This window comes from Onthophagus taurus, unplaced genomic scaffold, assembly GCF_036711975.1.
Source record: "Onthophagus taurus isolate NC unplaced genomic scaffold, IU_Otau_3.0 ScKx7SY_15, whole genome shotgun sequence".
Lineage (NCBI taxonomy): Eukaryota > Metazoa > Arthropoda > Insecta > Coleoptera > Scarabaeidae > Onthophagus > Onthophagus taurus.
The window spans coordinates 3,807,806-3,831,080 of record NW_027248940.1 but is presented as its reverse complement, the minus strand read 5'-3'; the positions used below and the strand labels follow the sequence as shown (position 1 = coordinate 3,831,080).

At 37.3% G+C, this 23,275-nt stretch overlaps 1 protein-coding gene and 1 long non-coding RNA gene across 2 annotated transcripts; one reads left to right on the top strand and one right to left on the bottom strand.

The window, feature by feature from the left end:
* Positions 1–288: 288 nt before the first annotated feature.
* On the bottom strand, positions 289–9,496 carry LOC139432419 (uncharacterized). The gene is made up of 3 exons (XM_071200941.1): positions 8,067–9,496; positions 1,464–1,605; positions 289–357 (listed from the first exon to the last, which is right to left on the bottom strand). The coding sequence occupies exons 1-3, from the start codon at positions 9,494–9,496 to the stop codon at positions 289–291; spliced, it is 1,641 nt and encodes a 546-aa protein (XP_071057042.1).
* Positions 9,497–21,671: 12,175 nt separating this feature from the next.
* LOC139432458 (uncharacterized) lies at positions 21,672–22,298 on the top strand. Its single transcript, XR_011642222.1, has 3 exons — positions 21,672–21,946; positions 22,005–22,096; positions 22,154–22,298. It is a non-coding gene; the product is annotated as an uncharacterized lncRNA (long non-coding RNA).
* The last annotated feature ends 977 nt before the right edge of the window (positions 22,299–23,275 follow it).

Below are 23,275 nucleotides of genomic sequence, written 5' to 3'. Positions count from 1 at the left end.
AATAAGGTTGAGTTATCTTTAATAAATTTTCTGAAAGTGTTATTGAATTTATTGGTTGGGTTATTCTTAATTTCTTTTATATTGTTTTCGAGGAAAAAGATTTCAGTTTTTGATATATAGTTGTCTTTATCTATAATGACAGTTCCTACAAACCTACTAGAAAACCTACAAGTACAGACAATATCATTCCAAAACACTCATTTACATGCAATCAGCATAAATATGCAAGCTTTAGGTATTTCTATACCCACATGCCAAGCTTAAACAACTTTACATCAGCCTACCTTATCAACCTTCCTTGACTAATATTCTTGCAAAAAATCTAGATAAATTTGGAATAACTCCTGTCTTTATTTCCTAAAATAAAATATATAAACATATAGTCAATAATAAACACAGATATAAAGAAAGTGAACTGAGTGGGGTATATAAAATAACATGCCCAGAATGTAATATGGTCTATATAGGCCAAACTGGTAGGAATATACACATTAGATTTAGAGAACACTTAACAAAACATAATTCTGCAGTTTTTAAACATATTGATAGTCTTAAACACAACATAAAGTTTGAAAATGTTAAACTTATCAAGAATGTAAGGAAATCAAGGGAAATGGACTTAATTGAAGAATTTCACATACATGACAATAATTATAATAACCTTTTAATGAATGATATAACAGATATTAACCCATATAGACAATTCATTGAATACATTTAATTTTCAAATTACACATTCAACGCATGCGCGATTTCAGTTTAACAAAATAATAATCTCTTACTTCAGTCTCCCAAAGTTGATACTACTTAATAGAACTATCAGTTTTCAAATATAAACATTCTATAGATTCAGTAAGGTGCATTCACTAAATCACATATACAGTCTTTCATCTTCTCTTTTTACAGTTTAATTCAAAATTTTTTACATTATAACCAGTAAGTCAACTTTTACATTACCTATAAGACACGTGCTCTGACTCCATTTCGTTTGTTTTTCAGAATTTTATTTATTAAGAAATAACAAAATATTTTAAATTATGACATGCTCTTCAAGCCATAAATAATTTTTATCACATTTTTCATTTACAAAAATTTTTCAAATTTGTTCAGGAATTAAACTAAACTCCTAAAGGAATACGTCTAAATGTTGACGAAAGTAGAAATGAATTTTAATTATAAAAAGGAGTTCCTCTGAGACCTGACGGTGAGCTATTTCTTTTAATTTCTTTTGATATCTTTTAATCGTTTTGTTTCCCTAAATGTTAGTTTTTGCTCTTTAGTTGATTTGTTAAGTTAATCTAATATTATCATGGTATTTTCAGTCGTGCCTGAAGAAGGAAAGAAATTTCCGAAACATATGTAGCACTGAAAAACTAATAAAATTGCCTCATCGTTAAACATAGTTTAATTATTTAATAAAATTTACGATGAACACCGAATCTACTATATCTAAATTTACGTACTTGTTCGCAAATACATTTGTATCCCAGTGAAGTTCCTTGTGGGACACAAATTCCTTGTCCGCAAAGATCACTTCCATCATTGGCACAGTCGGTGTCCTTTCGAGTGCAATGTACACCATTCCATCCGTTTGAACAAACGCACCTATTTTAATTATAAAATAATGTGTTCAATATTGTCATATTTCAGTGTTAAAGATTTTGTATATTGGACGTAAGCATTCTACGATAAGAGCTTTGAAGAAGCCTTTACATCGAATTCGTCGAATTCACAACTCTGCAAAAGGCTCTTCTCGAAGACGTATTTTGTTAAACATTTTGCCTTGATGTAAAATGATGGAATGAATTCAGATTTTGTTGCCAAGCAGCTTTTATGCAAATTTAGTTTAGCGATATTCTGGAAATGCCGACATAAGCAGTTCCAAGAACTCTCTTTATGTCTTATTCTATTATCACTTATACATATAATGAACAACGGTTACTTTTGTCCATAGATTCAAAGTTTGCAATCAAAAATACAGGATGTCATTTAAGAAATTGATTGTGTCCTTCATATTATCTTCAAAATAAGGTCAAGGTCAAAAATGTTATCGTCATATGGTTTGCCCCTTTCTACAGAACAACTATTATTTGGATAATTTTTATGTTAAGGCTCAGTTAAACGTTATGAAAATCATGTACTTAAACATGGGTGCAGTATTTCCAGGTTTTAGGGCGCAAAAAAGGAATTAATGTATAAATTTTACCATAAGGTTAAAATAGGCATATAGGGCTTTATAGTGAATATCGCCAAAGAGGAAAATTTTTATTGTTATGAACCGTTTTCGATATATTTGTTTATTTCAAGTTAAATGAACCATCCTGTATATCAATATACAGTGTGTTAATTAATTATCGTACCCGACAAAGTATGCAACCAATATCACAGTATTGGTATTGCAAGGCGACGAAAGTTCCTAAAAATTATGGCGACAATTCATTAACTTTAAAAGCCATTTAAAAAATGTTTAGATATATTGTGCTTGTGAATCATATATTTTTTAATTTTAACAACAAATTCGTTACGTACTCCGCCACGCCTATTTTTTTTATTGGAACTGTACTGTAGCGCGTTGTTGTTTTAACAGTGGAAAAAAATAGAAATTATTAAAAGACATGAACATGGTGAAACTGTCAGTTTGCATTTAGTAAAACAGCAGTCCAAATTGGAAACATTCGTTTTATGTGTAAAACATCAGCTGGCTCTAGACATAGGAAAACAATGATAGGTGCGAAGAGTGTGCAACTGAAATGTACACTGTAATGATGTAGTGAGAACATTTTATGCCCACTCCTACATTAGCATCTGCTAAAGAAAAAACTGCTCTTGGCTGTAAAATTAGTAAAGATCCGAATTATAGTGTTATGTTGCTCAAATGCTACTGGAAAAGATAAGCTAAAATCAGTTGTAGTAGGGAAGTCAAAGTCGCCTAAAGCCTTAAAAGACATAAAAAAACTCACAGTCGAATACTATAACAATCGTTCTGCATGTATGACACGAGACATACCATCTCATTTAAAGCGTACCTCACAGTTGAAGCGTTGTGAGCTGAGAACGAAAATATCACAGTTTTGTATCTTCCTCCAAATGTGACCGCCCTAAATCAACCCATGGATCAGGGCGTAATTTAAACAAATGAAGAGGTTGCATAGAAGACCACAATGCTCCTTTACAGTTTTGAAAATCAATTACGTTTCGAGATGCTGTATACACATATCGCATGCTTGGGAAAATGTGAAAGCTACCATAATTGAAAAATGTTTTAACAATATCCTATGCGATGAATCAGCTGAAGAACATGAAATTGATAGTGATGAACCTTTAGATGTGTTTCAGTCGTTAAAAAATGTTCAAGGCTGTGAAGAACTGGATGACGAAAATATTCTGGAGTAGCTAAATATTGACTCGAATGTTTTGGACTGTGAACACATGACCGACGGTGATCTAGTCGATAGTATCAATAAACCAATCTCTAAATAGAGTACACTCCAAGAATGTAGTGACGATGACGTAGAAGATGATACCTTAGAACCAGAATTTAAAGTCAGCTGTAAGGAAGTACTAGCAGATGCTGAAACTCTTTTAAATTTTATAGAACAGCAAGATGATCCCGACTACATAGACATTTTAAAAATTCGTACTTTCATAAGAAATATTAAGGCCCACTTTTACCACCTCTTGATAAATTTATCCGATAGATAAATCCAGCTCTTAGCCAATGAGAGCGCTTAAAACCGCCGTAACCATGGCAACTATCCTCTAGATAGTTTATTAGTAGGATGGTAAAAGTGGGCCTAAACAAAAGATAAATAACCAGAAAAGAAAACAAGTAAAAATAACCGACTTTTTTAAAAAATAATTGTGTTTTGCTATTATCTAGTTTTATAGTAAAGAAGGTTGTTTTACACCCGTTTATTTCTTTCATTATACAATTCTCTAACCTTTTCTTAGAACAAAAATTAAACATTCGTATTTCAATAATTTTAAAAACGTTAGGTTGTATTATCCGTGGTTTTCGATTATCCGGCTTCTATTTCCCCCCGATTACCACGGTTAATCGGCACTCTACTGTAATTAAAAAAATATTTTAAATATAAAAACAGGTCTAACTTTATAAGTACGAAGGCTTTCACGGCCGATATTAATTAAACTAACACTAGCACTATCACAAGAACTAACACTAGACCTAGAACTAGAATCTTTCGGGTTAAGCCGTGCGTTTTTTGAAAAAATTTTTGACGTTTCGGATGCCATGCAGCAACCTTCTTCAGAAACAAGTTCGAAGTGACGAATTCGTTTTAAAATTTGACAATAAATACATGAAAAGGTAATTAATAACTGATTAGTGTTTAATTGTCAACTAAGTTGTTTTGTCAAATCCGGGTGGAGAAGGCTTCATTGAGTTCACCAACATCTTCCATGTGCGGCTGAGTTCCCAGCCATCTTCTCTATTCATGTTATTCCCATGTCGATGAATCTCTATCGCCTCTCTCGTCAATCTTTAGAAGTAATGTCCGTTTCTTGCTAGCACTTTGGTTTTTTCGAACTCTATGCTGTGTCCTCCTGTGTGGCAATGCTCTGCGACTGCAGATTGTTGGATCTTCCTTAGTCGGACGTCTCGGCACTCGATGTTACGTCAAGTTTGGCCAACGTAATATTTCCCGCAACTGCAAGATAGCCGGTAGACTCCAGCTCCCTTTAATGGGGTTAGTTTGTCTTTGGCTATCGGAAGAGCGTTTTGTATTTTGCTGACCGTACCGTATCGTACCACGATATCATTCTTCTTCAGACGCCTCGCAATTCGCTCCGTCACACCTGAAACATAAGGAAGGCAGATAAAACCGGCTAGTGTCGTACTTACCGAGTCATCCTTCTGTTTGTGTGGTTTGGTGGATCGTCGGATATCTCTCATCGTGTAGCCGTTCTTCTGCAGCACATCTTCTAGGAATCTTTCTTCTTTTCTTAGGTTCTCGTTATCGTATATCCTCTCTGCTCGCTGGAATAAGGCTTGAATCACGGACCTCTTCTGTTGTGGGTGGTGGTGGGATGAAGCCTGCAGGTACCTATTCGTATGTGTCTTCTTTCGATATACTCCCAGTTCCATGCCCCCATCTGTCTTCCTAGTGACTAACACCTCCAGGAATGACAACTGTTTTGCATTTTCTGTTTCCATGGTAAATTTTATCATGAATTGAGGTGGTCTAGAAATTCCTGGAGTTGCTCTTTTCCATGTTGCCAGATCACGAAAGTGTCATCGACGTAACGGAGCCATAGCTTCGGTTTCCAAGGACTCTTCTTTAGCGCCTCGATTGACGAGAGAGGCGATAGATTCATCGACATGGGAATAACATGAATAGAGAAGATGGCTGGGAACTCAGCCGCACATGGAAGATGTTGGTGAACTCAACGAAGCCTTCTCCACCCGGATTTAACAAAGCAACTTAGTTGACAATTAGACACTAATTAGTTATTAATTACCTTTTCATGTATTTATTGTCAAATTTTAAAACGAATTCGTCACTTCGAACTTGTTTCTGAAGAAGGTTGCAACATGGCATCCGAAACGTCAAACATTTTTTCAAAAAACGCACGGCTTAACCCGAAAGATTCTAGGTCTAGTGTTAGTTCTTGTGATAGTGTTAGTTTAAAGTCTAACTTTCTTTCCTTTTATTTAAAATAATTTGTAATTGAAATTAATGTTGAAAGAAGTGGTTATTTATTTATTAAAAAATAATTGTTACATTATTAATATTACAATAGAAAAACGATTGTTTTCTAAACAAACATTTATTCTCCTCCATAAATTACCAAACACTCGCTGTAACTCTCCTACAGTTATATTATTAATTTCCTCTCGAATTGCTGCTTCTAAATGCTGTAGATTCTGAGGTCTATTTTTATAAACTTTAAATTTAAAATTAAATTAAATTTCCAAACAAGTAGAAATCAAGCGGAGTTAGATCTGGTGATCCACAAAGTACTCCGATAAATACTGTATGGTTCCCTCGTCGTGTGGGATGGTGTATTGAAAAAATCATAGAAAAAGATTGGTCCAATAATTCGTCGTCCCGACATTGCGACCCACATGCCAGCCTTTATTGGATGCAGATCCGTTTCCACGAATTGATTTCGGTTTTTGGTGGCCCAAATTCTGTAAATTTTGGAATTGACATATTCCGATAAATGAAACCACGCTTCATCACTAAAAAGGTTCTATTTGATACGTCATCATTATTTAGGTTTTGATTGAATCAATGACAAAAAGTTACTCGTCTGTCGTAATCAAGTGGTTGCAATGGATGCACTACAGTAACATTGTAGGGATACATTTGAAGTTGTTTTCAAACAACTTTGTAACAGCTGGCAACACTAAGTCCTGTTAAAATTATATTACTATAGCGATGTAATTAGGTTTTAATAAAAAAATTAACAAACCTGTTTGGGTAGATAACCTTCTCATTGATTTGTTAGGACTTCTACATCATCGGTGATTTTAGTTTTCCTACCACCAGGTTTTTGTTTGCAAATGCAATTTCGCTTTTCAAAACGAGTTACAACCACATGTTTCCTATGCTTAAAAGTGTCATAATCAACGTCAATATCTGGAAAGCGTTGGTTGCATTGCTGCATGCAGCCAGAGCTGTCTTTAGCAAATGCGGGGCCTGGTGCAAAATCTCTCGACTCTTCTTTTTCATAAACTACCTACCATCAGCGTTCTTTCCCACCTCTACCACAACATCGCTACCATTAAAAAATAAACATTGTAATGTGCCTTATCTCAGTTAAAAAAAACAGCTAAATATTTTATCATTAATTTTTTTTTATTTTTATTAATACTAAACTAAAACAAATTTAAATCCGCTGAAAAGTATTGCTTAACAATAATATTCTTACACTACTTAAACTTCATTTTTCTTGCTTTTAATCCAGCGAAGTCGTCAATAATTTCTTCAAAATTGACTTTGGCCGTGGTGTCTGCTTCTATCGATAATGTTGCCAAAGACCTTTCTTTAACCTTTCTTGACTCATTGATGATCTTAGGTAAGTCTTTATTAACTTTAGCCGAGAAAAACTCCTTTCTGGAATAGTAAGTAAAATTCTGTAGGCAATGAACGTGTTGGGATATGGATTTTGTATTCTGTTCATAAATCTTAACACACCAGCAGCTGTTTCAACTTCAGCGGGAAGTTGAAACAGCGAAGAACTTTTAGTTCTGTGAACAAATCATTTCCACAGATATCCTTTTGCCCTTCAAAACTTAAAGAGGTTTCTAGGACTTTGCACTTTTCCAACAATTGACCTTGTTCAATTGATTTTAATTCTTTTACACTGTACAAGATTCCAAACATACTGTTGTAACTGGCAATTTGTAGAAATCTTCTTGAAAAGGACTGTAATATACAATCTACAATATAATAAAAATACTCAACTTTGAAAATTTGTTCAGCAGATTCTAAAACATGCTCATCTTCTCCTTCGTAATCAAACATTTTTCGTTCCTTCCTTTGCTTGACTATTTGAAACTTTGGCTCTATGTCCAAAAGTTTGCTTATTTCTCTTGCAACCATTATTGCTGCACCAAACCTTAATTTCTAAATTCCTCAAAAAACTGTACCAGTCCTTGAAGCAACTGCGATGCCATGCCTAAGTGCATTTTCTCAGCCTGCAAGTTTTTGCTTACACTATTTACAGCAAAGAGCACGTCATACCAAATAGCTAATGCTACTAAAAACTCATAGCTCCTTAGTTGATTGACAAGGGATCGAGCTTCACTTTTTGCTTTAGGGTCGTCAGTCGCTTCTACTACTTCATCTAAAGCATCGTGTACTTCCTAAATCTGGTAACGAAGTGCTTTTACACTTTCAATTTTACTTTCCCATCTAGTATGACATGACTTTTTAACGGTAAGGACAGGAACATGTTTTTTTTTAAATGTCCCACCGCTTCGTTTAGCTGAAAAAACAACATAAATTCTCTGAAAAATTCCGAAAAAAGTTATTATTAAAAAGCCTTAGGTGAACATTTTGCGGCATCACAAATCAAGAGATTCAAACTGTGACTTGCACAAGGCATGTGAAATTTGTAAAATTCGAGCTTGAACTCCAGAATACGACCCTTTCATATTTGATCCATTGTCATATCCTTGGCCTCTGCAGTCCTTAATCTCTAAGCCTATTTTATCTAGTTCCTCTAATAAAACATCAATTAAATTTTTGCCTGTTGTTGACTTAACGTCTAAGAATTCGAAAAAATGCTCTTCAACAGTCACACCCCCACTTTTATTCTTAGTAGAAGTAGCACTTACATTGTTTTCAGTCTTAACAAAACGTATCTCCAAAGACAACTGCTCTTGGTGGCTGAGATCGGGAGTGCAGTCTAGTAGTACAGAAAAATACTTAGCTGCCTTAATGTCTGAAACAATTTTCTCTTTCACCTTTTCAGATAACAGTTTAATCAACTCATTTTGGATATTTGCTCCTAGATAGTGATCGTGAATCTCAGACGATCTGATTCGCCTCAAATGCTCTTGCATGACTGGATCAAAAGTAGCCATCATTTCAATAAGTCCTAAAAAGTTGCAATTGTTTGGCTCATACAGTTTAGAGTTCGATCCCCTGAAAGTAATATTGTGCTGTGCTAAATATTTAATGCCACTAACAATTCTTTTAAGAACTTCACGCCAATGTTCCTTTTCTTTGTTTATCAATTTCATATGTTGCTTATCAATAGTGGACGCTTCAGCTAAACGTATTTCACAATCCGTCCACTTTCCAACATTCTGACCACGAATTGCTGATTTTTCGTGATTATCAAGAGCTCTGCCCAAGTGTGCCCAATCACTATACCCATCGTTAGCTAATTGAGATCCAGTGTCATTTCCATACAATTTGCAGCAAAAACAAAATGCTTTATCAGTACTTTTGCTGTAAACTAGCCAACGTCTGTGCACTTGTTCTCCATTATTCATAGTTCGTTTGTAAAAATTGGCAGAAAAAAGTCTTTTTTCTGCATTTTTCGAAATATTAAAATTTTTTAGTTGTAACGGGCCCTTTTCTACTATTTCATCAAATTGGGAGTGAGTTAGTAGATTTGACCATAGAGCAGGATCATAAGCATCTGAAAGTAGTTCAAACCCACCAGTTGAATTTAAAGGGTTACATGATTCTGTTGTTCTAGAACTGGAAATAGTTTTAATAGGAGCAAGACTGGCATTAACACTAATACTACGAACAGGCGTCTGATCGACTAATGATTCATTAATGTCAGAATTTGTTTTTTGACCATGAATACTACTTGTACTAGTAGGAGTTATTTCGTTACTCACGTCATCATAAGTTTGAGTTACGTCATGGTCGTCAACTTCTTCACCTCTCGGTTTTAGAAACTTTACCAATGCGCCGGTTTGCGACTCCAAAAACTTATCACGTTTGACTTTTTTCTTCTGCTTGTCAAACCCACTTTCATACTTTCTGAATTTATCACGATTTCTTGGCATAATATTGTTACGAATCAGGTTCTTTTATAAGAGAAAATACATATATATCTCCTATAAATTTATAGGAGATGGAGTTGGGGGGAATTTTGCCGGACGGGCAGGCAGGCTTTCGGAAGGGAAGGGGAGCAATCGACAACGTGTACGTGTTGAAGCATCTGGCAGATAGAGAGCTGGATAAGAAGGGAGAAAAATTATACGCCCTGTTTATAGATTTGAAGGCGGCTTTTGATAAGGTGGATAGGGTAAAATTGTGGGAGGAGGGGGATCACGGAACACCTAATTGTGAGCGTGAAGGAAATATACATGGATACTATGGCTAGGATAAAAGTGGGAGATAAGCTGAGCGACGTGTTCTGGACGACGAAGGGACTGAGGCGGGGCAGGGGGCTGACACGACATAGAACATAAACAAACCAAGGTTGTAGTTCAGGGGCTGCAATGTTAGATGTCGTTGCCGTTGAATATTCGGGAATATTCGGCAATCTTCGTCCTTGCCGAGGTGTAAAAATTTAAATACCTGCTAAAGAAAGGTTTATTTATCCGGAAATTACGTCATTTTACCCCTTAAACCCAATTGTGTCCTTTGTACACAATTCCGCTTGCCGGAAGGTTAAAGACAAAAAAAGCCAATACTTTTCTTACAGCGATATTATTCACAATTCTCGGTTTTACGTGCCTACTTTTTGAAAATTTTTACGTTTTAATTTAAATTTAAGTTCTAAATTTTATACTTCTTGATGTTTTATTTTTTGTTTTCGATTCCTACCGCTTTCGGTTTATTAAACCGTTATCAAGGTAATCACGTCATTTGTTACTAAAAAATCGACAACATTGAACGAACACTATACACTACAAATATCGACATATCTTTAAACAAAGTTATTATTAAAACAATAAATAATTACACAAAAAAAGTAACCTCTCTAATTATTTACATTGTTTTAATAATAACTTTGTACAAAGATATCGTTTATATATATGTTTGTAGTGTATAGTGTGTAGTGTATAGTATCCCAATACTCCTTCCAATTCTACCCCTAATACTGCTTCCAATTCTACCCCCAATACTCCTGCCAATTCTAGTTCCAATATGTTTTCTGAATCCAAGACTCCAATTTCTCGCCCGAGTGGTTATGAAGGTAAATATTTAATACATTATGATTAACTACAGCCTGTTGTTAGTCGAATCAAATGAACGTATGTAAGAACAAATTGTGAATTAACGAGATATAATTTTCAAGTCGTACAACGCTTCGTGAAGTGGGCGCCAGTAGGAGAAGAAATTTATCTTTGACGGAACAGAAGCTGTTCGCGAGGTTGACGAAGGCAGAGAGTATTTTGCGGTATCGTAGCAAACGAATCCAGTTTTTATCCTATTCCTACAAAAACGGCAATGTAAATCCTCTTTCCCCATCTACCCTCACCAATAGCCAACACATACATTCCCTACCAAGAGCTCTCCGCGTTTTTGTCCTTTCCCTCCTTCAAAATTTTCATAAGTCCAAAAAAACCCGACGTTATACCCTTGAAGAGAAAGCTCTATTCCGGTCAATCTTTAAACATGGTCCCCGTTCCTACCGCTACTTACAAAATATTCTCTGTCTGCCATCAACAAGGACATTGAGGCGTTCACTGGCAAACTTCAATATCACCAGCGGCATCAACAAAAATTTATTGTCTTACCTCAAGAGTATTTCAAATCAAATGCCTCTCCATGATCGATACTGCACGCTTATGTTTGACGAAATGGACATTGGAAAACATTTAAGTCTGGCAGTAACTGGGAATAGTTGGCATGTTGAAGGGCTTGTAGAGGCAGGAACAGAAAGGAGTCAAAAGCTTGCTGATCATGTTTTGGTGTTTATGATTCGTGGTATAGCGAAAAAATGGAAGCAACCTGTTGCTTTTTATTTTACCCGTAATGCTGCGAATCAGTATGCACTAAGATCATTGATCAAGGAAGTTGTACGAGCTGTTCATGAACAAACAGATTTTCGCATCGTAGCATCTGTATGCGATGGTGGCTCGTGGAATGTAGCTGCCTTGCATAGCCTTTCGGCAGAATCTGGTAAGGACGGTGATCAATTCGTATACAATATTGATGGCCACCAAATTATTCATCTTTTTGATGTCCCTCATATACTGAAAAGCATGAGGAATAATTTGTTGACCAAAGATATTGTATTCGAAGGGAAAACGGTGAAGTGGAGTGACATTCATCGGCTGTATGAATTGGATGGGGATAGTGGGATATTCAGAGCAACCAAGCTTACATATCCCCACGTAAACCCCACTAATCGTCAGAAGATGAAGGTAAAGCTTGCAGCGCAAGTTTGCAGTAACTCCACTGATATTTGTTAAATTCATGGACGATCCCTTTGATTCCCTTAATTCTGTATTTTCCTCTGCGAAACCTTTGGCATGCAAACTAACTAGCAGCTCCCGACATCTTGCGTTTTGGGATGGTGCTAGGAGGAAGTTAAGCCAACTTAAATTTTTGTCCAATGGTAAGAGTGTGGGAAACCCGCCTACGATCAAATTACTGTTAGCAACAATTGGTAATGTACGGTACTTATGGGAATCTTTAAGGGATAAAGGTTTTAAGTATCTCACTTTGAGATCTTTAAATCAAGATCCTTTAGAGAATCTCTTTAGTGTTGCTAGAGGATTATGTGGTGGCAACACGAAGCCTTCAGCTTCACAGTTTGTCGATGCTTACAAAACAGTTATTTTAAATAATACTGCTTGTTGTGGCATTGGGACGAATTGTGAAGATGATGGTGAAGACTTCCTCCTCTCTTATAAAATCCTCCTTTCCAACTCTGTTCCTATTGATCATATGAATCCCACTCTTTCAACTTCTTCCGATCAATTGTCTTCAAGTACCACTACAAAATTATCTACCAACACTAAGAGCACCCTTTCATTACCTGAAGTTGACCTTAACAAGTCAGCTTGTGTTGCAGGGTATTTGATAAAGAAACTATTAAATTATGAATGTCTGCATTGTGATCAGTTCTTTTGTGCTGATGGCAGTACTGATGTTCATGATTTAATAGCAATGCGGGATTACGGGAGAGATGGCAATTTTTATTTGAAATACCCTTCCATAAATTTTATAAATATGGTAGCCCATATGAAAGACACATTTTTCCTTAACATTCCCAATATTATCCATCTTCCCAATATCCTTTCCCACATATCCTACACAGATTTTCCCCAAGATGTTTGTCCTATACACTCAGAGATTTTCCAAAAGTTTGTTAAACATTTAATGTATTTAGTCCTCTGTCAATTCATAAAAGATGCTAATAAAAAACTTTATAAAGTAGATTGTAAGGTAAATGCCGCAGTGGATCACTTTATCAAAATTAGTTGTTAATTTTTTTTCTTAATTCTTAGTTGTTAATTTTTAATTATCATTTATTATCATAATTATTTTACTTTATTATTACTTTGCTGTAAATAATAGTTATTTATGAGTCGTGTAATCACACAAGTACTGTAATTATGCTCTAGCCCACGTGTGATATACAGCATTTTATCTACGACTGCTAAAAATCACTAAAAAAATCCATTTTCCAATTTAATCCAATTTCATTTCTTTAAAAAAGTCTATTTGACATTTATAAAAATATTTTGAAATGATTGTTGACAATTTTGAATTGTCAGTTTCAACAACATGTTTACTCATCTGGAATAAGTGTTTCGAAATATAAAAACATAACAATTAATGTTTATAATAAATAGTATTGTTTCTCTTTAAATAAGAAGCACTTTTTCTTTTGTATTGTTGCTCGTTTCAATAAATTAAGGCTGTTCTGATTAGGCTAAAAATGCGTTACGTAATGAAACCAGTGCGGTAATAAACTTCATTACGTAACTCAAATCACCTCAAATGAGTGCGGTAATGATGACTTATCCAAGTAGTCGTAGATAAATATTTTTATCTACGTAGATAAATACTACGTGATAATACTCGTGTGATTACACGCAATTCTCCACACTCGTACTGTAATTATGTTTCTAGCCCACATGTAATATAAATAACTATTAAACCATTTATACACTTGTTTTATTTTCTTATTTATTTGAACGTAAAGCGACAGCAGTAAACTAAGATTTTAAAATTATTTAAACTGGCCATTTTGCCGCGTAGCCTTTTAGTTCAGGGACTGCATTTCAAGAGGGCGCTGAAAGCAGCGAAAACTTTTTACTATTGCGTGTCCGCCCCCTGACGCAGGGATGTCCGCTGAGCCCAAGTCTGTTTGCACTGTATACGGCGGACCTGGAGGATAAATTGGGGAAGGGGCAACTGGGAGGGTTGGTGGTGGGAGGTAGAAAGGTGCATATGTTAGCATACGCGGATGACATCCTGGTCATGGCGAGAGAAGCGGCGGAAATGAAGGATATGATAAAGACATCGGAAAGATATTTTAGGGGGCAGGGGCTGGAAGTGAATGTGGGGAAGACAAGGATGATGAAGTTTTTGACAGGGAGGGGTCGCATGTGATAACTACGGCAAAAAAGGCGAATAAGGTGATGGGACAAGTATGGGGTTGGGGGAAGAGAGTCTTTGGAAGGAGTGTGGCAGCGAGGAAGATTGTGTTTGAAAGTCTGGTTAGCAGTGTGATGATGTATGGGGCAGAGGTATGGGGATGAAGAGAGCAGGCAATGCTGGAAGACGTGCAAGCTAGATATTGGAGATGGGTGCTTGGGGTGGCGAGAGAAACACCGGGGTATATAGTGAGGGAAGAGGTAAAGGTGGATAAGGTCAGAGTGGAGGCGGGCAGGAGGGCAGTCAAATATGAAGAAAGAATAGAAGGGAGGCCAAACTGCGGGATCTTGTGGGAGTGTTGGAGGGTAATTAGAGAGGGAAAGATCAGATATGGGAAAGGAGACAGAGACAACTACATATTATAGACGAGCGGGCTACTTGGTAACTGATGTGGAGGGAGTTGAGAGATAGGGACCGAGATGTGCAGAGACAGGAAAGAAAGGCACAAATAAAAGAGGGAAGGTATAACGAAAGGTACAGGGACACAATTACGGAGGGGTTGCCTAGATACTTGTTATTGGAAGGAGATGAGGAAGGAAAGAAGTTGGTGGCTAGGTTCCGTTGTGGAAACGAGGAAAGAGCTAACAGATACTGGATGGCCGATGATGAGAGGTGGTGTAGGCTATGCAGGGAGGAATGGGAAACGTTGGAACATATGTTGAATGGGTGCAGTGAGTTGAGGGAAGAGGAGTTGGACCGAGGGCAGATCTTAGGAAAGGGGGGAGAGGGGAAACGATGGATGAGAATGGTTGTGGGGGTGAGGAGACAAAGGGATTGATGAGGCCGAGGAGCCGAGGGTATGGAAATGGAGGAAGATTGTAGAGGGTGAAAATAATATATTAATAATATATATTAGAATGTATTAAAGGGAAAATTGTAAATATTAAAAAACAATAAAATGCTTATTATTATAAGAGAAAATACTCACTAGCACTTAAATATTTATTTAGCACTCGTACCTCGTACATACACTTACTAATAAATCGCGTAATTTATTTTAAAGTCGAACACTAGCTATTTATTTGTTTACACTTCGCCGATCCGATAATAGACAAAGTGACTCGGGCTGAATGAACTCAATGAACTCTCCTTTTATACACTGTTGGAAATAATTCACGAGCACACCCTGTATAGTCTGAACGCGTGTGTCTAGCGGAATAAAATTTGGTATGGAAGTAGTACTAAAGTAGTGTAACTTACTTCCACATGGAGAGCGGCACAACTCTGCTGGGAGATGAAACATTAATAGCGAAAGTATCCCCCGTGAGCTTCGCGTACCATCGCTACACGACGTGGCATGGAGTCTATAAGTCGCTGTATTGTAGTGAGAGGGATGGCCAACCATGCCACCTCAACTCGCCTCTATAGCTCCTCAACGTTAGCCGGGGAAGCCGGGAAACGTTGAGGTCTCCGACCAGTCATGTCCCAAACATGTTCGATTGGATTCAGATCCGGTAAACGAGCTGGCCTAGGAAGCATTCGTATACGGTGCTCTTCCACAAAGGTCTGTACAATACGCCCGATGTGCGTTCGGATGTTGTCGTGCATGTATAGCAAACCTGGGCGCCGCCGAACGTAGGGAAGCAAAACGGACCGTACCACCTCATCTACGTATCGTTGACACGTCATGGTCTACTATACACGCAGCAGACGTGTACGTCCAACATGTGTAATAGCACCCCATACCATAATGCTCGGTTGTCGGTGGATCGGGTCGGCGGTTCTTGCACGCACTGCTCGAGTAGACGATTACCACGTCTCCGACGAACTAAAATTCGCGTATCATCGGTGCTCAATTCGAATCTTGATTCGTCGGAAAACAAAATGTCCCTCTACTCGGCAATCCACTAATGCCTAGCGTCGACCCACTCGTGACGTATGTTGCGGTGCTCGGGTGTTACTGGAATCCGCTGTATCGCACGACGCACGCGCAGTCCACTATCTACCAAACGCCGCCGTACAGTTCGCGTAGTGAGTGCGCCTTCCCCTGCCGGTTGCAAACAGCTCCAAGTTGCCTTGAGGAGGACACACACGACGCTAAAGCGCTGAGCGCAAGAGCGCGATCCTCGTGTGCTGGGGTCGCGCAGTGCCGTCCCGGCCGCGGATGAAGGTACCTATGTCCTACCTCAGACCCAAGGTCTATAGAACATAAGGTTACCCAATACCGATTCTCCTCCTCTGAGAGGCAAGGTGGGTCAGTGACGTAGCTGGTTCTATGAGCAACACAACACGATGCGAGGTTTAAATATTTTGTATAGACTGTACCACAGTATAGGCACGTATAGGCTATCTTTTACTCTGACTGTATCGAACCAGTGACGTCAATTTGCGGGGTAATAATCGATACTACAGAGGCATAGGGAATTAGGTAACCTTATGTTCTATAAACCTTGCCTCAGACCGTTCTCACTATGCTCGTTGCACTGCCGATAACGATCGCTCGAGACGCGCAATTTCACGGAATTTCACGGACTGTAGACTCTACGGTAAACCTTTGTGCTCCGCAAATATTATGGATTTATCTTCACGCGTTCAGATTATATAGGGTGTGCTCGTGAATTATTTCCAACAGTGTATATTTCTCTCCTCCCTTTAAGTTCTAGAAAAAACTATATTTTACGAGCAATGGAACACTCCGGAATTTTCGTATAAATAAACCTCAATAATGCCGAAATATTCTAGGTACTGAATCCCTTTTTTCTTTCTAGTCGCGCCGCCTAATTTGCGTGACATTTTTTGCTCGTTTGTTTGTCTTTTTCGCACCACCGACGCCTTATTCTAAGAACATTTTATTGTGAAAAGGCCCCTTACCGCGGGGCCTTCGTAGTCGCGGGGCCTGGAGCAGCCGCTCCACCCTAAGGACGGGCCTGCATGCAGCTTTGTAAGGAGAAAGGTTCGCTTCCTGCGTGCCGCTTCGATAATGTGCCATTAAAATAAAGGCATCCTGTTCCGGTGTGAACGCCATAACGAAAAAGATGAAAATCTAAAAGAAATTCTCACTGTACGTATTCGTTATTTTGATTTGCTTATTGACTTACCGCTTAAAGCAACCGCTAGAAACAACGATAGTTCTAAAAAGAACTGTTTCGAAAAACATAAAGGCAGCAAAAAACGTTTAAAGAACAAAGAAGTACTGATAAATGAAGAAGCAGAAGACTCTAGGCCAAAAAACGTGCAGAGAGGGAAACATTATCAATACTAGTATAGTATCCATGGGTATCTCACTATCAATCCGGATTGGAAAATTTCCAACATCATGTCAATTTTTATCTGTAACCTCTCCTTAAATCGTTATCAAATTAAATCAGCGATATTTAAAATTATGTTATATAATAAATTGCTGATTATAGAAATTTTAAATTTGGCACAACCTAACTTCAAATGTTACTTTATAATTGAAAAATAAAACTGTATTTAATACTCCAATATATTATTTATTGTTGACTCTACCGGTTTCGGCTTAAGCCATCATCAGGACTCTATAAGGATTATAAAAAATCATAAAATACAAACAAATACAATCAAAATTAAAAGCTATTTTACCTTGCCAAATATAGGTTAGGAATTTCATTCGGTATTAAATTTGAAGATTTATATTTTTTTCCAATTTTAAACGGGCTCGTATATTTTATGTTAATTAATTTGTAATTAAATGCCTGATTAAGAATACATACAAATGAAACAACCATACCAGAAAAGTCGAAAAGTAGCGGCCAGAGAATCACGTTGTATTGAGAATATTTGGGTTATGTTTAATAGCGCATGCGTAGCGAAATATTAATTTGTGTAATACAAATTCAAATTTAAATTATCTCAAAAAACACTTAACTTACAAAAATCAAACCGAAACCCTCTCAACACTTTTCACACTAAAACCAAAAAATTAGTAAAAGAATGTAGTGCCTTTTTAAAGGAACAAAACTTAAAAGAATTCACCCTGACACCAATGAACCCTAAAATCCCCACGTTATACTCTATCATTAAATTACACAAACAGGACCATCCCATTCGCCCTATAATCACGTCTGTCGACTCAAGCACACAGAAAATCGCCAAATTCATTAATCTTTTTATCACCAGACAATTACAACACAAACCTAGTAATACGATTAAGAATAGAAAAGAATTAATAGAAGTAAAGAGTAGTAGTTTATGTATATAATTTACTCTTTCTTAGAATTAAAATACAAGTTAGACGTGTCGTCTTGTTGAATGTTTGTAATGGAATTAATTTACATCGAAATATCAACAAAATGGTAACATAGCAATTTGGGTAATTTAATAAAAGTTATAATTTTTATGTGAAGGTAGGCTGTGTACGCTACAAGAAGCAATCTCGAATACCAACCTCCCTCACGATTTCCAGATGATATCATTCGACATCACAAACCTCTACACCAACATACCCATCCACGAAACTCTGGCCATTGTTCACAAGTATTTGAAAACACACTTAAATACAACCAATACCGAACATCTTGTAGCATTAATTTAATTTGATTTTAAAACGCCATCTATTAGTTTGTAAATTAATTATTACCCGGCATGCTTTGCGTCCGTGTATGTGACAGTCATTAGTATTATTATGTTGTTTTATAATGGTAGTTGTAAGTTTTGTATTAGGCGTGGAATAAATCAATATTCGAAGAAATCATCTTTAAATGCACACTTAACCCTAAGAAGAAGCTCCCCAAGTCTTACAATATCAGGTGTGAGGTTAAAAGTGTGCAAAAGATTAAATTTGGAAGAAACGGTATAAACCTAACCTCAAAAAAGAAAATCCGTTATGGCGGAAGCGGGAGAAGGTACGAGTTCTTACCCGCTCAGAAATTTTGAAGATTACGAAGAAAGAGTAATTATGGACTCGAATAACGGGTTGGAGAAAGAAGATTCAAATTTGGCTGGTGATAAAGTCGATATGGTCGCACGAGAATTGGAATTAGTTAAGAGAGAAAGAGATCTGATGCGGAAGGAGATTGAGCTTATGAAGAGGGAAAATGAATTACGCCAAGCACCTTCCCCTTCACCTAAACCGCAAACAAACATTCGGTTAATTGGTGATTTATTAAGTGAGTTCGATGGCATAGACAATAACTTTGACCGATGGCAAAAACAATTCCTTTTACTATGCAATACATATGAATTGGATGATGGTTCTGCTAGGATTTTGACGGGATCACGTATGAAGGGTAAAGCACAAACCTGGTTTCAATCAAAACCTGAATTTCTAATAAAGGATGTCGGAGCAATTCTAAGAGAAATGAAAATAATGTTTGACTGCCGACCGAATCGAATGGAATTGCGGAAATTATTCGAATCCAGAAGGTGGCAATCGTCCGAAACCTTTTATAATTATTATCACGACAAAATAATAAAAGCAAATCAGGCCCAGGTACCAGAAGAGGAGTTGTTGGAACTGGTGTGAAGTTATCCATAAATCCCAGCAATAAACTTAAAACATTAATAATTCCGTAACCAATACAATTTGGGTAACCAAATTTCACACACAGGTCACTCTTACCCTCAAGAACAGCTAACCACCCCCATTTGGTAAAAAAAAATTTTTCAACCCTCACCCCCGAAAAAGGGATGTTTTCGCCCTGATGGGCACCTTCGAATTAAACGAAATTCTACCACATAATAGAACACACTTCTAAGTATTTTTATCAATTTTCAAAACACCGTAAGCCCTAACGATTTTCGAGAAAAAAAATCAGTATTATAAACCGTGGATGGGACTTTAGGGGTGAATTTGACCCCGTTGGGCACCTTCAAAATTGATGAAATTTTAGGATGATTTAGAGGATGCCTTTAGCAATTGAAATCAACCATCCAAACACCGTAAGGTATAACGGTTTCCAAGAAAAAAAATGTGCTATTAGACACTATAGGTACACAGCGCGGCGCGGACTTTGGGGGTGAATTTGACCCCGTTGAGCACCTCCAAAATTGACGAAATTTTAGGATGATTTAGAGGATGCCTTTAGCGATTGAAATCAACCATCCAAACACCGTAATGTATTACGGTTTCCGAGAAAAAAAAAAGTGTTATTAGACACTATAGGTATACAGCGCGGTGCGGACTTTGGGGGTGAATTTGACCCCGTTGGACACCTCCAAAATTGACGAAATTTTAGGATGATTTAGAGGATGCCTTTAGCAATTGATATCAACCATCCAAACACGTAATGTATTACGGTTTCCGAGAAAAAAAAAAGTGTTATTAGACACTATAGGTATACAGCGCGGCGCGGACTTTGGGGGTGAATTTGACCCCGTTGGGCACCTCCAAAATTGACGAAATTTTAGGATGATTTAGAGGATGCCTTTAGCGATTGAAATCAACCATCCAAACACCGTAAGGTATTACGGTTTCCGAGAAAAAAAATGTGTTATTAGACACTATAGGTACACAGCGCGGCGCGGACTTTGGGGGTGAATTTGACCCCGTTGGGTACCTCCAAAATTGATGAAATTGTAGGATGATTTAGAGGATGCCTTTAGCGATTGAAATCAACCATCCAAACACCGTAACGTATTACGGTTTCCGAGAAAAAAAATGTGTTATTAGACACTATAGGTACAGATCGCGGCGCGGACTTTGGGGGTGAATTTGACCCCGTTGGGCACCTCCAAAATTGACGAAATTGTAGGATGATTTAGAGGATGCCTTTAGCGATTGAAATCAACCATCCAAACACCGTAATGTATTACGGTTTCCGAGAAAAAAAATGTGTTATTAGACACTATAGGTATACAGCGCGGCGCGGACTTTGGGGGTGAATTTGACTCCGTTGGGCACCTCCAAAATTGACGAAATTTTAGGATGATTTAGAGGATGCCTTTAGCGATTGAAATCAACCATCCAAACACCGTAAGGTATTACGGTTTCCGAGAAAAAAAAAGTGTTATTAGACACTATAGGTACACAGCGCGGCGCGGACTTTGGGGGTGAATTTGACCCCGTTGGGCACCTCCAAAATTGATGAAATTTTAGGATGATTTAGAGGATGCCTTTAGCAATTTAAATCGACCATCCAAACACCGACTACGGCTTCAGAGAAACAATTTCGTTATTAAATTGTACACGTATGTAGAGCAGATAGTAGGTGCCTTTAGCGATTTTAATAGATTATGAAAACTGCGAAACTCTAAATATTTCATGGAAAAAATAAATTTTGTTAAGAAAGGCATTTTGTAGTTTTATGGGCTTTTAGTCGTTACTGGCAAAGGGTAAGATCTCCGCCACGTGCAGTTACAAAAGGCGCAGGTATTAAGGAAAAAATATGTCCATATTTTTTGCATTATAAGTGCATTCCGGGAAAATAGTTGCCGACTTATTCGGTGTTGTTTTAGAGCGTCATACACATTTTTTAGATTTTGCCCGAAAGGTGAGGAGTAAACTTATAATATATAAAGATTCCTCAGCTATTGCAGAGATCAGCTGTTCTAGTTATCTCTTGTTAAAACCAGTGACCAGTGAAGATGTCGACGAAATTACTGTTTTTGGGCGATAGTAATTTTTGCCGAATGCTACGTACTAGAACTAACTACAAAGTATTTGTTCTAACAGATGTGAAATTAATTCCTACTAATGGTATATATTTTAGGACGGAAAATATTTCCTCGACTTAGCAGTAGGCGGTCAAACAATACTAAAACTTTTGCGGCGCGCAAAGTGTATTCCAAAAACATGTTACCCTTGGTTTTGTGGAGATATTGTTGAACGTCATATCGTTATAATGATAAGAACTAAAGATATACTCCATAAAACATCACCATCCCAACTGAAGTCCCAATATTCTCACCTCTTCCGCTTCCTTCTTTCCTTAAATCCTAAAGGAATACAAATTTGCACAATTCCTCCCTGCAAAAACTTCGAGTCTGTGAACGTAAGATATTATAACTTCTCCGTCATGCTATAAATAAATACTCTCCATGCCTTTATAGGAAATCAATCATTACATTCGACGGTTTTGTGCTGAAAAGCAAATCAATTGTACCGACATTGAAGCAATTGTTAACAGAACCATGATGGAAGGGTAACAAAACGTAAAAATGTTTCTTTTCTTATGTATTTAATACAAATTTCTACACAGGGATGGCATTTACTTAAATGAACAAGGGTTGGAAACGGTCTGGAACGCGGTAGCAAGTAATTATAATCATATTCTCAATCCATTACACAATTTAATTATAAGTAAAACAGACCATTAATATAATAAATTTCTTTCTCTATCAAAAGTTTTTTTTCTATCAAAAGTCCGCCCTCCAAATCATCCTAAAATTTCATCAATTTTGGAGGTGCCCAACAGGGTCAAATTCACCCCCAAAGTCCGCGCCGCGCTGTGTACCTATAGTGTCTAATAACACATTTTTTTTCTCGGAAACCGTAATACCTTACGGTGTTTGGATGGTTGATTTCAATCGCTAAAGGCATCCTCTAAATCATCCTAAAATTTCGTCAATTTTGGAGGTGCCCAACGGGGTCAAATTCACCCCCAAAGTCCGCGCCGCGATCTGTACCTATAGTGTCTAATAACACATTGTTTTTCTCGGAAACCGTAATGCCTTACGGTGTTTGGATGGTTGATTTCAATCGCCAAAGGCATCCTCTAAATCATCCTAAAATTTCATCAATTTTGGAGGTGCCCAACGGGGTCAAATTCACCCCCAAAGTCCGCGCCGCGCTCTGCACCTATAGTGTCTAATAACACATTTTTTTTCTCGGAAACCGTTATACCTTACGGTGTTTGGATGGTTGATTTCAATCGCTAAAGGCATCCTCTAAATCATCCTAAAATTTCATCAATTTTGAAGGTGCCCAACGGGGTCAAATTCACCCCTAAAGTCCCATCCGCGGTTTATAATACTGATTTTTTTTCTCGAAAACCGTTAGGGCTTACGGTGTTTTGAAAATTGATAAAAATACTTAGAAGTGTGTTCTATTATGTGGTAGAATTTCGTTTAATTCGAAGGTGCCCATCAGGGCGAAAACATCCCTTTTTCGGGGGTGAGGGTTGAAAAATTTTTTTTTTACCAAATGGGGGTGGTTAGCTGTTCTTGAGGGTAAGAGTGACCTGTGTGTGAAATTTGGTTACCCAAATCGTATTGGTTACGGAATTATTAATGTTTTAAGTTTATTGCTGGGTTTTATGGATAACTTCACACCAGTGTTGTTGGATTATCTCATCGACGGAATTTCAGACCAGAGTTTACGA

Excerpts from the sequence above, each read along its gene's own strand:
- LOC139432419 (XM_071200941.1), bottom strand. The coding sequence starts at position 9,496 with ATGCCAAGAAATCGTGATAAATTCAGAAAGTATGAAAGTGGGTTTGAC. Across the intron at positions 1,606-8,066 it reads TTACAAATTTCACATGCCTT|GTGCGTTTGTTCAAACGGAT; the intron begins GTGCAAGTCACA and ends TAATTAAAATAG. Across the intron at positions 358-1,463 it reads ACAAATGTATTTGCGAACAA|GAAATAAAGACAGGAGTTAT; the intron begins GTACGTAAATTT and ends ATTTTATTTTAG.